General features: G+C 45.2%; 1 protein-coding gene across 6 annotated transcripts in view; it reads left to right on the top strand.

The window, feature by feature from the left end:
* The window catches only part of LOC113210969 (nuclear receptor coactivator 2), a 112,256-nt gene extending 98,775 nt beyond the window's left edge, over positions 1-13,481 (top strand). For 4 of the 6 annotated variants that reach the window (XM_026429185.2, XM_026429183.2, XM_026429184.2 and 1 more), the window contains 17 exons: positions 297-410; positions 1,822-2,575; positions 2,660-2,901; positions 2,986-3,610; positions 3,694-4,141; positions 4,242-4,429; positions 4,545-4,746; positions 4,827-5,026; positions 5,153-5,323; positions 5,424-5,621; positions 5,789-6,024; positions 6,112-6,316; positions 6,413-6,731; positions 7,240-7,578; positions 10,100-10,285; positions 10,396-10,478; positions 10,567-13,481. In XM_026429185.2, the coding sequence (XP_026284970.1) occupies positions 337-410; positions 1,822-2,575; positions 2,660-2,901; positions 2,986-3,610; positions 3,694-4,141; positions 4,242-4,429; positions 4,545-4,746; positions 4,827-5,026; positions 5,153-5,323; positions 5,424-5,621; positions 5,789-6,024; positions 6,112-6,316; positions 6,413-6,731; positions 7,240-7,578; positions 10,100-10,285; positions 10,396-10,478; positions 10,567-10,647 (4,551 nt within the window). In that variant the 5' untranslated portion in view covers positions 297-336 and the 3' untranslated portion in view covers positions 10,648-13,481. The remainder of the gene's footprint in view (positions 1-296; positions 411-1,821; positions 2,576-2,659; positions 2,902-2,985; positions 3,611-3,693; positions 4,142-4,241; positions 4,430-4,544; positions 4,747-4,826; positions 5,027-5,152; positions 5,324-5,423; positions 5,622-5,788; positions 6,025-6,111; positions 6,317-6,412; positions 6,732-7,239; positions 7,579-10,099; positions 10,286-10,395; positions 10,479-10,566) is intronic. The other 2 variants (XM_026429182.2, XM_026429186.2) reach the window with 2 other exon arrangements.
* The last annotated feature ends 2,144 nt before the right edge of the window (positions 13,482-15,625 follow it).

Raw genomic sequence — 15,625 nt, 5'->3', positions numbered from 1 at the left:
GGTTGGGGCTCTCTTATCGTCGTGATGCTGCATATGGTGTCTCTGGCACATAGGCGCGCGCTCGCGCAGCCGTGGTGAACGACGGTAGGCAAGCCCGCTACGCACGCGTGCCATGCGGTGTGACTAAACCACCACGCCCAGAACCGCCGGCCCACCTAAACGAACTCCATACTGGCTCGATTACTGTAGTCTGAAATGTGCAAATTTTCAGCGTCTAGAATTTTTAGGATTTTTTGTTTGTTTTTAAGTTTGAATGGCGAGTAACTTATTTTTTTGTCCTCTCTTCCTTGTTGCAGGCGCGGCCCGTGCGAGCTGCAGGAGTGGGGAGACGTTAAAATGAACGCTGTCACTGGTGGCAGCGGCAACCGGAAACGGAAAAAAGAGAACAACAAATCTCAGTCGCAGTCTATGTAAGTATACACAACGGGGTTGGTGGGGGGGGGGGGTTAGTTTGTGGCGGCAGCAAACTGCTCGAAAGCGCTGCACGCACCTGAGGGGTGTGAGAAGTGTTCATGGTATCAGGGTGGGGTACTTTTCTCACGGCACTTTATTCCAAGTCGAGACATGCCAATGAGTCTATGCTTTGCGGGTACAATTTTCCTGGCGTTGCGCATTTCTTCGTATTACGCCGTGAAGATCTTGATTATGGGGCCGGCGGAAAGAAAGTACACCCCCTCCCCCTCCCCTAAAAGTTGCGGTATAGTCTGTCGAATCCAGTCATGTAGCGGCTGGGGCGGCCCCACGGCTGCGGCAGCAGCAGCACAGCTGCAGGCTGAAGTAAGCCCGTGCGCTGAACCGGTGGTGGTGGTGGGCAGCGCGGCCGCGCGGCCTGGTGCCGGGGGGCCCCATCCATGTCCGTTCGCCCCGGCGGGCCCAAGCCCAGCCCAGCCCCAGCGGGGCCCCGGCCCGGCACTTGGTGTTGTGCTGCGCGCTGCGTCACTCCGCGGCCCGGCCAGCGCCCCCCTCTCCTCCTCCTCTCCTTCGTACTTGGCGGCCGCGCAGCCCCGCGCAGCCCTCTCTCTCTCGCTCGCGGGGCGCGGTGCGGCAAGACGCGTGTGACGTTGACGCGCGCGTCGCGTCGTCGCCCTGCAGCCGCACCGCGTCGCGTTTCGTCCCGCCGGGGCCCTCTCTTCCTCTGCCCGGCTATGAGCTTTTGCTTTGCTTTACTTTACTTTGCTCAGCCCATAGCCGGGCGTTTGCGCCGCGCAGAAAGAGAAGCTGCTCAGCCCTGGCGCGGCGCGGTGCGACGCGGCGCAGCGCGGCACTGCGGCGGCGCGGCGCGGTGCGGCAGGCAGAGGCGGCCATCGGCGGCCGACGACCTGCGTCAAGGCTAGCGCCGCCGGCCCGCCTCTGCCGCACCGCGCCCCGCGCTTGGCTGGGATGGGATAACTCCTTCACAGCCCGACCCACGTGCCGCCGCCGCCGGGCCGCTCCTCGCCTGTTTGTTTACATGCGTTCGATGTGCATACGGTACCCCTCCCTCCCCTCGAGTGGGTTGTCCCCCCTCCCTTCCCCCTAACCCCCTGTAATCTGCTAGGTACCCGAGAGCTGTTCAATGTTGCACGCCGTGTCTGGCCCTTGCAAATGACTTGGCCTGAGAAATTGCGGATAGTTTTCCTTTTTTTTTTGGGGGGGGGGTGAGTCGTTCAGATCATTAGCTGTGTGTAAAAAAAAATTTGGTGCTAATTTTGATTTACATAAAATGTTGAATACTGTATACTTTCAAGTGATTGGCAGTGTTTTTATTTATTGGTCTTTGTTGATTAACAGTGATGTTCCAGTCATCAAATCTAATTGTTGTCTTTTCTTTGTTTGTTACAGTAATAAGTGTGTCAATGAAAAAAGAAGACGGGAGTTGGAGGGCTTGCACATCGAAGACCTCGCTGAACTCATAAATTCACGCTTTACGGATAGTCACTCTATGGCTGTAAAGCCTGACAGATGTGCAATCCTTCAAGCAGCTGTCACCCAACTCCAAAACATTAGTAAAGATGCTAATGCTGTTCAGCAGGGAGAAGTGTCCTCCTCAAAACCCAGTTTTAAGGGGAAAGATGTCTTTACCGGACTTATGCTAGAAAATGCTGATAGCTTTGCGTTTGTCGTTAACAGTGAGGGAGAAGTTGAATTTAGCACGGACACTGTAGAAAATTTCATCAAATACACCAAAAGTGATTTAGTGGGTCAAAGCATTTACAACTTTGTGCACCCAGGTGACCATAATCGGTTTTCTGAGAAGTTATTTCCCTGGAATGGGGAGCCGCAGCAAATACAGGGACAACAACCCCGTAAAGCTGTGCCCTTACGCCTCCTGGTGAAGCCACCTTCTGACCAAGATGTGTCTATGGAAGAAAAGCAACAGCGTGCTGAACAATACGTTAATATGCTTATTATGTCTGATACACTCCGGGATTCAGGTAGTCTCTTGTGTGTAGCTCGAAGAGTAACTCCTCAAGTGGAAAAACCTATCTTCTCTCTTCCATCTGGTGATGTTTTTACAATTAGATTTAAAGATGGCAAAGTTCTTGAGTTTTGCACAGCTACTCTGAATCCCCCTCAAAAATATAACATTAATAAGGTTAGCAGATTATCTGAGCTTTTAATTACTATTATTGCTTACTGTTTATCTACATTCCTTAACTTGTTTTATTTCTGATTTCAGAATGATTTTAAAGGAAAGAAAATACAAGAAATATGTCACCCTGATGATTATTCCAGATTACAGGGTCATTTAAAAGAATGTAAGGAAACACCCACAAGGATGCAATATCGCTTTAAAGTACAGGAAAATAAATACATCCTAGTACAGATAGAATCTAAAATGTGGAAGGGAGAGGTACAAAATGAGTCACAGGTGCGCCCTGTCTTGTCGGATTTTATAAATTCTACTCACACTATCTTAGGGTAAGTATCACAGTTTTATTCTTGAAGCGCATGCAATTTTGTTTACTGTTCTCATTTTCATGGACTATACTGTTTTCTTTACAGTGATGATACAGATCACAGGAATAACTCTGCAATGGAAGGAGCTTCACCACTTCCAGCTCTACCATCAAGTGGGCAAAGCTCTAGTGGAAGTCCTGCTAGTGTTGGTGGTCCTCTTTTGTTCTCAACACCTGTTAACGGACAAGTATCACATGCAAGTGCTTCATATACCCCAGCATCAACTGGAGACTCACTTACGAATTCATCACCTGTAAATTATAATTCTCATGAATGGAATGAACTATTTCCAAGTTCTACCGGATGGAATCTGGATGGAGACGGGTCAACGAACACTCCACAGACTTCACGTCCTCCCAGCACAACTGCTGCACCCAGTCCATTTGGTAGTACTTATGATTATGGTTGTACTCAGGATGAAAGTAAAGACTCAAAAGATGGTTTGGTAGACAGTGGAAGTGCGGGTGGTGAATCAGAAATTTTAAGAAATCGTCTAATAACAAAGCAAGCTAGTGGTGAAGATGGTGATAGTGGTTGTGATGAAGATACTAGAAGGAAAGATCCTATTCTAATAGGCTTATTAAAGCAAGAGGATGATAGAACTCGAATGAGCCCAGCTGCACCTATTCCAGAACAACCCAAAACAAACAAGAACCACATGCTGCTTGAGGTAAAGTGATCCTTACAGTGTCTTATTTCATGGAAGCATGTGTTGTATTTTTCTAAAATACTTTTCTCTTCTTTAAATTTTAGTTATTGATTCAGAAAAACGATTCTGAAGGAGGAAGCCAAGATAATAAACTCCTTAGTAGTTTAGGACTGTCACTTTCGTCGCCATCACAGGGCTCATCCGGCCCTACGGGTGGACCAGCCTCTCTCTTCAATCGCAAGAGGCCTAGTGATGAGTCAGACAACGACTTTCACGGCCAGGGGCCTAGGGGCCACAGACCAGGGGGTGGACCGGGTGGTCTGGAACATGTCAGTTCATCAGGTGGGCCACCTGCACCAGGAGGTGGGCCCGGTGCTTCAGCCAACAACCCAGGAAGGCTTTGGGAAAAGAACAAAATGCTGGCTAGTTTGCTTGCAAAGCAGCCTTCGCAACCAGCAGTTATCCCCCCAGTGCCGGCCTCCATCATATCTGCCACTCCTCAGGATAAGCTCCCTAGAGTCGCTGATCGACACAATAAGCAAGCATCAAATGGTGAGTGCCATCTCTCAACTTACTTGTTATGTTTCTGATTGAATGCCTTTTATTTTAACTCTACGGAACTTCACAACCTAATTGTTACCTTTGTTTCAAGTTTGGTCTGGTGGATCTCTTCAATCTCCGTCCTCATCTACAGTAAATACCAACCAATCGCGCCTGGCCCAGGGTCAGGACGCACGTGCCAGACAAGCGCAGGCGCAGGCCAGGCACAACATGATGATGAACCACCAAGACCAACAACTGCACCAGCAGCAAATGCAGAAAGCTCAAATGCAAGCTCAAGTAAGAACGCTCACTTGATGATTTTACCTATGAAATATTTCATCACTTCTTTGAGTTTGGAATACTTAGTACTGATGCAATTACGTAGTAACTACAATGTGACTTTTATTTCCAGCAACACCAACAGCAGCAGCAACAACAACAGCAACATCAGCAGCAGCAACAGCAGTGGCCTGGTGTGGGAGGTCCTGGCCCGGGCAGTGGCCCAGGTGGAGGAAATGGTGGACCTGACAATTCAAATTTGTGGGATAGTCAAACATCTGATCCCTACCTTTCAGACCTTCTTGACTCTGTGATAGATATAGTCCCTGATTCTGGTGTGTATACTGTACAATTTTCTCTTAAAAGAATTGGCCATTTTTTGCAACTAATTTTGTGATTTGTCTGTTGTGATCAGAATCAACATCAGTAGTCAGCGTCTTGGATGACTTACTGGTCTCTCAACCTCAAAGTGGATCCAATCCTATTGCAGGGGAGAGAGAGAAAATGGCAATCAGCGCCATTCAAAAAAGTCTCATGCAGTGTGAATCAGCTGTAAAGAGCCCATCTTCTCCCACATTAGGTCCCGTTACACCACCAACCTATAATCCAGTTTCTGTAAGTTCACTGGTTTTATTGCCCTTGCATTATCATGAGCCTTTTATTATACTGTCTATGATGAGAACTGCCATTGAAGAAAAATAACAAAGTTAAACTAAAACTTTTTTCTTTTCTTTTTATTAGACTCAGCAAGGTGGATTTCCAGTCCCCCCTCCTATTTATACCACAAACAGGCCAAGGTTTTCCTTGGCTCAACAACAGCAGCAGCAACAGCAACAGCAGCAGGCTGCTATGAATGTGCGACCTGCTGCTCCCCAATATCCAATGTCAGGAAATGCTTTAGCTAACCAACAGGTAATAATCAAAACACTTGGTATACCCTAACTTTTTTTATTTTTTTATTTATTGAATTAATCCCTTAACTCTCATTCAATATTGTGTGATTTTTTACCAGAATATGATGCAGAGAACTAAACTTCTTCAACAACAGCAACAGAAACAGGCTCAACAAGATCGCAATAGGTTACTGCAACAGCAGCAACAGCAGCAGCTTTTAATTCCACCCAGTGCCTCTGCTGATCAGTTACAACCTGGCATGCAGAATATTAGTAGTTTGCTCAATGATGCTGGGGCACCAAATGTCTCATTGCAGGTAAGATCGTCAGTTTTGATTATGCATACCTTAAATTATGTGTTCATCCATTCATATTTTAATTTTTTTATATATGTTTTTTATTATATTATACTGAGAAGAAAACTAGAATACTTCAACCAGTTATTTTTAATGTCACTACACTAAATATCTCTTTCTATTTGCAGAGGTCAGCCAGTATTCCTGAGTCCCAACTATCGCCTAGTTATAATAACCAAATGCAGCAAAATGCCGCAATGCAGCAGAATGCAGCAATGCAGCAGAATGCAATGCAGCAGAATGCAGCGATGCAGCAAAATGCTGCTATGCAACAAAATGCCGCCATGCAGCAAAATGCTGCCCAGCGGTTAGGTCAACCATATTCACCCCATGGCCAGCAGCAGCCAGGATTTTCACCTGTCGGGTCAGTATTCAATCTTTTGTCTACACTTTAAAAAAAATGTAATGTATTTCCTATTCTCAACTGTCAACTCTTCCACTCTTTCAATAGTTTTGGTAACGGCGGGCAAGGTCCAGGTGGCCTGCAAGGCCAGGGGGTTGGTGTTAAGGGAATGCAAGGTGTACAGGGTAATGTACAGGCTGCTCAGGCAAGGTTATCTCCTTTGCCAGCCAACAGCCTACCATCATTTCAACCGTCACAATTGTCACCTCGCATCTCACAAGTCCAGCAACCTGGCTATGCCATGCCTCAACAGGTATGTCATCTAATGACTTCATTTGTTATAGATACCTTGTACTTCAAATGTTTCTTTGTTGTTGTCTTTTATTCCCTAAACATTATTAATTTTTAGCAGGCTGGATATGGTGCACCAGGGCGAATGTTTGTGGGCCAAGCAAGAACGGCTCAGCAACAACAGCAAGCACAACAAGTGCAACAGCAACAACAGCAACAACAAGCCCAACAGCAGCAGCAGCAGCAGCAGCAACAACAACAAGCCCAAATGGGCTTACGATCTATGCCTAGTCCTGGAACGCCTGGCTCAACGAGACAGTCACCATTCCCACCAGATGGCTTTCAGCCTCCATCGTCACCAAATGCAAACCCATACTACCAAACTATGAGGTTGCCACGCACAATGAGTGCACCCAATGCCAACTCTCAACTTCCTGGTGAGTAACCTGCTTTGCTGTCATATCCCTGGACGTACGTACATCAAAATTTATACAGTGACCGCAGCAATCAGCTAAAGCTATGCATTAATAAATCCCTTGTAAGCTGTTAAGTGACTTTCAAAATAATGATGCCAATTCTAACTTAACTTCTTCTTCAGTCGTTTTGGAGACCAAATATTACATACATCAAATTAACAGTCTTAATAAGCAATTTTTTTTTTCAGATCTTAACTTGGTTCTTGTAATTTTACTAATGCAAGACGTTCGTAGTCAAGTGTCTCTCTTTGATGTTGCTAAGCAGCCGGCGGTCCGGTCAAGTCATTGGTGCCTGCTGAACTGACAAGGCTTCATCAGCGGATTAGTTTAATTCCCTGCTTTCAATCTGGCTCATTTCAGCTGTCGCCTCGCCTCGCCTCAGCAACTGGATACCAGCACTTTGGATTGCGTGCTGCCCTGCCAGTGACTGACACTGGCCGTTGGCCCTTTTTGATTATGATTGTTGCAGGTCCAGCAGGTCCGCAATGGCTTTACGGGCTGAAGGATCACCCTCCCGACCACAGTCACGTGCCCCAAACCCACCATCCCCACCACCACCAACACCCCAACCACCCTCCTCATCCCTCCCACCCTGCACACCCCGCCCACCCGTCTCATACCTCCCACCCATCTCAACATCCCTTCCAGCACCATGTCCCTCACTCCATGATGTACCCCACCCTACCACCTCCGCATCCCTCAACCACCCCCGACTCGCAGTTCTTATCGTATGATCATTCAAGTTTAATGTATGGGTCCAGCGACCGGGGCCGACCAGGTCCCGGTCCCGCCGCGCAGCCAACCGGCGGTAAGTCGGCCCATCACCCTGACAACCTTTTCCCAAACCCTTGGCTACCCTTGGAACCCCTCCCTGCCTTTCCTCGCCCGCTCAGCTGCAGCCTGGCTCAGCCACGCTGCTCAGCACTGGCTCAGCCCTGACGCTCAGCCTGGCCTTGGCCTGGCCCAGCCTGCACGTCTCGTGTCGCTTTATGTGTTGTATGTGCTTGTCCCGCACCCGCTCGCGACACGACACAACGCGACCAATGTGACATTACACAATACATGTAGCTAGCAATGTACATAGTGTCTAACACGACAAGTGACTTGAACGCATCGACACTGATGTAGGCCTATTTTTTTAAAAAAAACTTTTACTCATTTTTGAACGCAGCCAGCTGCTTTTTGTTTTTCTGCATACCAATTAATATGTTCTTTCAAACCAAGTGACATTTATTAACGAAGTAGTAGGAGTCGCTTTCAGTCGTGTCGCAGGCTTCTGGCCACCACATTGGTTCCTTCTCTCTTAATCCTATGGTTGATGTTCAGCATGTTTGTTTATCTGTGTAAACCCCTCTTCCCTTCCGCCCCTCCAAAACCTTTTTTTTTGTAGGAGGGATGAAGCAGCACTTGGTAGTGTGTCCTGTGTTGTTATGTTCCAGTCCCTGCACTCTGTTGCTGGTCCGCTCGCCCGCTCGCCTGCCCGCCCTGGCCTGTCTCGCCACAGTTCATGCATGTTGCCTGCAGGGTCTCTTGTCATTCCAGTCCATTCCCTCCCACATTGTATTTCAGGGTTAAAACATTCCTCTAGCATGAAATCCAGTTACTGTTTTGAAAGGGCTGTGTGTTACCTGGCTTGGAAAATTATTCTGACTACGTGGAAAATAAAACCTGTGCATGTAGTGTTTATGTTGGGGTAGTTCATGTTGTGGCGAGACAGAGCCCATTTCCTCCCCTTTTTGTTATATGTTGGTGCACTTTGTGGGCTAGGAAACTGCACGACCTTATAGCCATACTTTCAGTGCTTGTTGCAATATTGTAAAAGGACCGAAAGTGTGTGCAAACTGGATGCTACTGCAAGCGGGACCCTGTAATTGTCTGTTTTCTTCTTATTTGATTGATGGAAAATGTAGCTGACCTCATAACTCATCAAAAGGGCTGCCAATGCTACCCATTTTGTTAGTGCAGAGGGACATATTGCTGTTGTAGTGGGTTCAAATACCTGTTTTTCTTCCTTCTTCTAAGAAAAATAAACTGTTGGATTTTATTCTCCAGAAAGTTTTAAGTTGGTTGCCTAGTGAATTTTAATTCTTCTTTTGATAATTTGGCACATAGAATCAGTGCAGTCTAAAGAGCATCTCTCATTTAACTAAGTTCTTAGTATTTTGCTTGCAGGTTGTTTTAAATCTACTTTGCACTGGGGTTGGTGTGAAAACAAAATGACTTATTTTTTATTCTTATTTTTTTAAAATTGTAAATTTGCTTTAATATTGCATATCAATCAATCATGTCATGCCAACCCCACATTTTTGGATGGAACTTTTTCACCTGTGTGTCTTAGAAAGCATTCAGCTTTTTTGGGCTGAAAAGGAAGCACCGCTTGTACCTTAAAGATACCCTTGACTTGACAAGACATGACCTGTACAGCACAGGCCCTGTTGCCAAATGAAGACTGACTACCAAGGAATTTGATGATTATAAGACATTTAAGTTGTGTATGGTAGAACCTCGATTGACCTGTGCGGCTTATCATGACTTTTCTCCATTTGGAGCCAAAGAAGCATTGGCACAGTTTATTGAGGTTTTACTGTATGTGGCACAGCTTCTCCAGCTTCTTCACAGCTTGTTGTGCTAATTTTCAAAGCTGGGCCAGAAGTGTTAACCTGCAGTAATTTATGTTGTCCTGTTGGTGCTTTCAGGGACTTGTTCCTTGCTGCAATTACAGTTTTAACTTCTCCCCCTTTTTTTCTTATCCTATTTCATGTTTTGATGTTCCTTTCATAGTCCATTTAATGTGAGAATTTCTTGCATCATCTTGGCCAAATCCTGTTTTTGTAGAAAAGTTGCATGTTATCTATGTTTACTGGGGACTTATACAGGAATACTGCAGATGTCTGCTGAATGATGGTGCTGGAAACTCCTGCTTTCTGTGTCCCATTCATATCTGAAGGAATGGACATGCTTTTTGCAATCCCTGAATTCAATTTTCATTGAATTGACCTGACTGTAATTGTAGTGTAGTTTCTTTTGAATGTTTGTGTTTAGCTTTATGTTATGTATATATGTACGTCATTAGCACGGAATTCTGCACATGTTCATCAGAAAACTCTCCTAGCAGTCATGTTCACGTATTTCAGGCTCAAATTAGTTTGATTTATCTCACAATATTTCAAATTTTCACATTCCAATTTTAATATTTCAAGTTATTTAGTTTTAAGCACCATTGTTAGCAATAACTATCTCCCCCCGTCCCCTATTCTTAGGAAAGAGTCCCTCTTTTTTATTATTGTTTTGTCTGAAAAGTGTGCTTACTGAAATTTTTATGGCAACAGGTGCGGGAAATAACAGTATGGCATCAGAATACGTAAAACAGGAGCTTCGTGCCACTGTTGGTGCTCGAATGCAGCAGCAAGGAAGCCCAAGAAACCCCCAACAACATATGGGAATGGCTATGCAGCAACAACAGCAGCAACCTGATCTCTCTTCCCTTGGCATTAATTTTGATATGCCACCCTCAGGTATGGATTTTTCTAGTCAGTGCTGGTTATTTCACCGCATATATATTGTGGTGTCTCTTCATCAGTATTAATTAATGAGGTTAACCACTAACTAACTTTTGGGAATGCAGGTGGAAATGCCGATGGATCAAAGGCTTGGGTTAATATGGGCTCTGATATGGGAGCTGTTTCACCTCAGCCTAGCCTTTCTAGGGTATGTACTAAATGAACCATTATGTGTTAAAAAAAAAATCTTTTGCCATTACATTTCTTACTTTCTTATCTTATTGTTGTATTTTCAGAATACCATGGAAGATCCATCAAGAGCTGGAGGGGAGCAGACGTCATCGTTATTACAGAAATTGCTGTCTGATCACCCCTAATGAAGCAAAGGGACTGTTGGACTAGGGCTTATTTGTTCTCTAAACTGTCCAAATGATGCCCTCTTCAGCATTCCACACTGTTATTGCAGGGTTGTGTTGAGTGGCTAAGAAGAATTCAGTTCCTCTGTTGCTCAAACTGTTTAGCTGCTGGAACATTATATTATTGTTAACTTGAAAGTGCATTGATTAAGAAGTTACTTGTTTTTATTTCTAAAATTTATGACGTTTTTTAAAAGTAACATAAGCATAATCTATGTAAAAATTAAATTTGCATAATATGATTGTTTTTAATATTTGTATACCAAAAGAGAATGACAAGATACTCAAGACATGTTGACGCCACAAGTCAGCATTGTCGTGTTGGCTTGGGCATTTGTTGTGCGTAGTGATGCGGAGAGAATGGTACGCGCGCCTCTGGAGGAGCTACTTCAGCAGAGTTTGGCTGTAGCAGGTTGGTCAGAGGCGTTCATACCACTTGTGATATGCTCTGTGAATGTGAAATCAACTTCTTAAATGACTTTTAATGCTACACTTTTTTTTATTATTTTTTTATCTTTACTACATCCAAGCATTGAGGTGAAATTATGTGAACAAACCTATTTTTTAAAATCGCTAATTAAAAGATATATTTAAGTATTTATACATTACCTGAAGGAGCGCAGGCCAGGCAGCCTTGGGGACCAGTCGAGTGGCTAGTGAGTATTGAAGGTGGAGGGAGCGGACCGGAGCTAAGGCTGATATTGTTGTGTAGTTTCCACCCCCTCGCCCTGCCCAAGCCCAGGGGCAGGCAAGCATGCGGACGTGTCAATTAGCCGGGCCGAACTGGGTTACACTGACTGCACCACTCTGTTTGTTGTGCTCAAAATAGTTGCTGAATTTCACTTATATTGCCATGTTTCAAAATGAGAGGTATATAACTTTTGTATGTATGAAATTCTATTAGGGATGAAAGAGATTCTATTAGAAATTACTCAGGGCTGAAGAAGTAAAAAGGAGAGATAAAATCTAAATTTTGTGATTTTTTTTTCATATACAAATAGAGGGAATATTCTATTTTGCTACATATGGGTGTGTGCAGTCTGTGGCCCATGTGGGAGAAATGCTGCCAAACAGTTCCATTTCAACCTCAAACCATTGTAGTTTTTGTAAAAGCAATTATTTTGACTGATAAATAGCACTATAGCTTCTTATTCTTGTGTATTTTCTGTAGTTCAGCGCCTTTGGATCAAGGAACTAAATTTTAATAATTGTTATTTCAAAAATACTATTTTTACAATTCTAAATTGACAACATTCTGGAATTTTAAGCACAGTCATTTTATTAGTCCAATATTTGCAGAAATTTGAGATATATACATTTTACTTACATATATATTTAAATATATATACGGATATATTTTTATGTACAGAAAGCAAAATTTGTTGAAACTGTTTAAATAATTTTGTTATACTGGGTAACTGGCTGAACCTTTGGTTTTCCAGTCTGTGTGATATAAGATGAGGGACAGCTGTGTGGTTTTCATCTTGTTAGATTGTCTGTTGTAATAAGTAAAACAAATTTAACATAGCTTCCCTCATTTTATTGTCATGCAGGTCCATTCCGTTGAGATTGCAGCCCTGTGTTAAACTTAACTGCATTTCTCGCAAAGTATTGCACCTATTTATGTTTAATTAAAGTATATGTTGTTGGAGAAGTTAAATTTTATTGTTTCTCTTTTAAATATTTGGTTTCTCCTTTGTTACTCTGTCTTACATGTAGCTTTTGTAGTCTTCCAATCCTTCTTTTGTTGCGGGTCTGGGTGGTGTTAGGCGCAACTTTGAGTTAGCGTCTTGCACCCGCTAGTCGGACAGGCGCCGCCCGCCGTTTGTTACTGGATGTTCTCCCTGCTCCATTGCTGTTCATATGTGATGATGAAGTACAAAACTAACGTGTTATCATTGTGTTACATAGACACATTTGTTTTGTTTAATTATTTTTTCAACATACGTACATGGAAATTGTGGGATAATGCCCCCAACTTGTTTTTTAAGTACAGTAAATAGTGAGGGGATAATGCTTTTGCAGCATTTAGTGTGTGGTGGAGAGTGAATGGGTCTTGTTGTGTTCATTGAAACATAGAGTGAGTGAATGTATATGTGAGACTGATTGTGTGTCTGTGTGTGTGATTGTGCAGAGGTGTTTTAGTAGCACCAAGAGATATCTTTATTTGTGGTTACATGAAAGTCAGTATGAGTGTGAAATGAATGAGAGACTGGATTACTTGTTATTGGATGAAAGACAGTATGCTGTGTGAGGAACTGATTCGAGTGACTTGTGATGTGCATTTGCTGTGATGGGTCATGAAGGAGGTGAAACCTTTCACATTGTTTGCGCAGATAAACCATGTGTAGCATTGTTATAAACCAAAGCATGTCAATGTAAATTATGTACAGTTTTATTTCACTTTTTTTTACGTCCGAGATGGTAGGTGGTTGGATTTTTACAAGGAAATATTGTTTTGTTTCTTGTGGGAACTTGAAGAAATTTTATGGAATGATGCTATGTTTTGTTGTTAAAGACACCAGAACAAGCAGGACTAGATAATGGGTGGACTTATTGTGTATAAATGAGAGTTTAGTGATATGCCCACATTATTGTAAAGTGACTTTAAAGATATTTTTGTAAAGATATTGTGTGGATCCAACCCCAGCTGCTGTTCCCTCTCCGCTGTGGCTGTGTTACTTTTGCAAGCTACAATTGTAAAGAAAGAGATGTGAGAGTATAAGAGAGAGCTAATTGTATTATCTTTGTGTATAATAATTATTGATTTTTAATAAATTACGAAAAATTGTGTTCCCAATCGAATTTTTATTGGTGAGTTTTCCACCGTGTGCACGGCCCGTGTTCTGGTGCCTGGCCTACCCGACACACGGGGCGTGGCTGTGTGCTCGCCAGTCCGACGAGTCTGCGAATTTCGTAATTGTGTTGAGGAAAACGCTGTGATAAGGGCGGATGGCGTGAGGCGGTGGTTATCACCATCATCTGGTCGATGAGGATGGGAGAGAGGAACCCCGGGACCCCAGCCACCGACCCTCGTGCTCATAGTAACCACGCCCACAATATTCAAAAGATTCCAAGCAATATTTAGCCAGTTCATGGAAGATTTTATTTTGGCTGTGCCGTACTGTTGGCTTTAAACTCCACCTGAGCATGCTTGCAGTATTGCAGTGCTCAATAGTGTATTTCGACTAATGGAGGAAGTAGAAGAGCGGGTAGATCATAAACGTTACCGATTGGTCGAGAACTTCCCGCCTCTACGTCACGCCAGTAATGGGGGTAAGCGCTCGGCAAATCGGGAACCTTTATGTTCTACCCGCTATTCTTCTGCCCCCTTTGGTCGAAATACACTACAGCAAGAACCCAGCTAGATTTAATTTGGGTTCAAAAACAATAAACCCCGCGGGTTTGGCGCGGTTTGCGTTCGAGTGAGTATCAGTGAACAAGATGGGCTACATCATGTTTGGCGATAGCTGGTTGAAAAGGGAGAAAGAAGGGAGAGGGAGGGGAGGGGGAGGGGGTGCCGATGGAGTGATTCGGTGGTGAAGGGTGGGAGAAGATGCTGTCAACAGGGATCCCTCCCTGCCCTGCCCCTTCCTCTCCCTCTTCTCGGCCGAATTCACATTCACAATAATGTGCGACATAACAAGTTTCCCGTGCTTCTCCCAATCCCATGCCCTTCACCACGTGACTCGCACATGGGGCGATGTCCTTGGGCGCCACTCCGATTAGAGACAAGCAGAGGAGAGCAACGGCGTATCACACACAATCGTGTATGACCACACACCATCGTGCATGTATAATAAAAACACGCAGACATGTAACACACACCAAAACACACGGACCCTCGGCGGTCTGCGAGGCAATATCTATCAGATTCCACTCTTTACTCCCTTATTGGTCCCCCTTACCCATCCTCCCCCCGCCCCCCTCTGTCTCTCAAACAGAAAGCTGCCCCAAAATATATTCGGGTGGCGTGGTCTCTTGTTTTCCTCGTCAGGCTCTCCTCAATCAACACATGACATGAGATGGCCCGAGGATCTTTGTTATTTCTGTCTTCAAAGCGAAAGGGGCTGGGTAAGGGCAAGGGTTAGAATGAGCAGGTGACTAGAGATTATAATTTGTTTATTTTTCTTTTTTTGGGGGGGGGGAGGAGGGGGGAGAGGTGGCTGCGTAAGTACAGCAGTGCGGTGTGGTGAATCTCCCTGTGAATCGGGATTGCGACTCTCCCTCGCCTCGTCGGTGACATTCGATACAACCTTGGCGAGAGCCCTGGGAGAAAAGGGGGGGGGGGATGTGCTGAAGGACCCTGACCCTTCCTCCAGACCCGCAGGCGTTCGAGGGGTGGGTCCACGCGATGCGGAGGAGGAGACGAACCTGGCCGCGCGTCTCTCCGGGTCAGGTGTGAGAAGTGCGCTCAACTACTGAACGCTTCACGCCAGGCCAACCTACCGACTAATTCCGAAGAACCCTCTCCTATACCTTCCGTATACTGTATACTGTCCTTGTCGCACTCATAGAGCAGCGCCCCTCGAGGTCTCTTCGGAATCCAGTCTGCAGCCAGGCCGGGAATCACCGCGCGGCCCCGCGGGGGGAGCGTGCCACGCGCCACGGTGACTTTGCTGCTCCTCAGCATTCGGCTATCCCGATCCCGATGGCGATGAACCGCGCCCACGCCCCACGCCTCACGCCACAGGCCGCTGCACCGCACCGCTGCACCGTGATAAGTGTGGTCCACCCACGAACGTAGCGTGTCGGCGAAGACCTGCAGCTCTCCTCAACCCCGTGTCGTGATCTCGAAGTCACTGCCGACTGATTCCGAAGAGCGCTCTCCTATGCCTTCCGTATAGCTTCGTCCTCGTCGCACTTATGGGGCAGCTCGACTTGAGCGCTCTTCGGAATCAGTCTGCTGTACCGAAGCGCAGCATGAGGTGCCGGGGTG

This window comes from Frankliniella occidentalis, unplaced genomic scaffold, assembly GCF_000697945.3.
Source record: "Frankliniella occidentalis isolate FOCC.00 unplaced genomic scaffold, Focc_3.1 Scaffold53, whole genome shotgun sequence".
Taxonomy (NCBI): Eukaryota; Metazoa; Arthropoda; class Insecta; order Thysanoptera; family Thripidae; genus Frankliniella; species Frankliniella occidentalis.
Note: the sequence above shows the minus strand (reverse complement) of the source record. Positions and strands in the feature narration are given on the sequence as shown.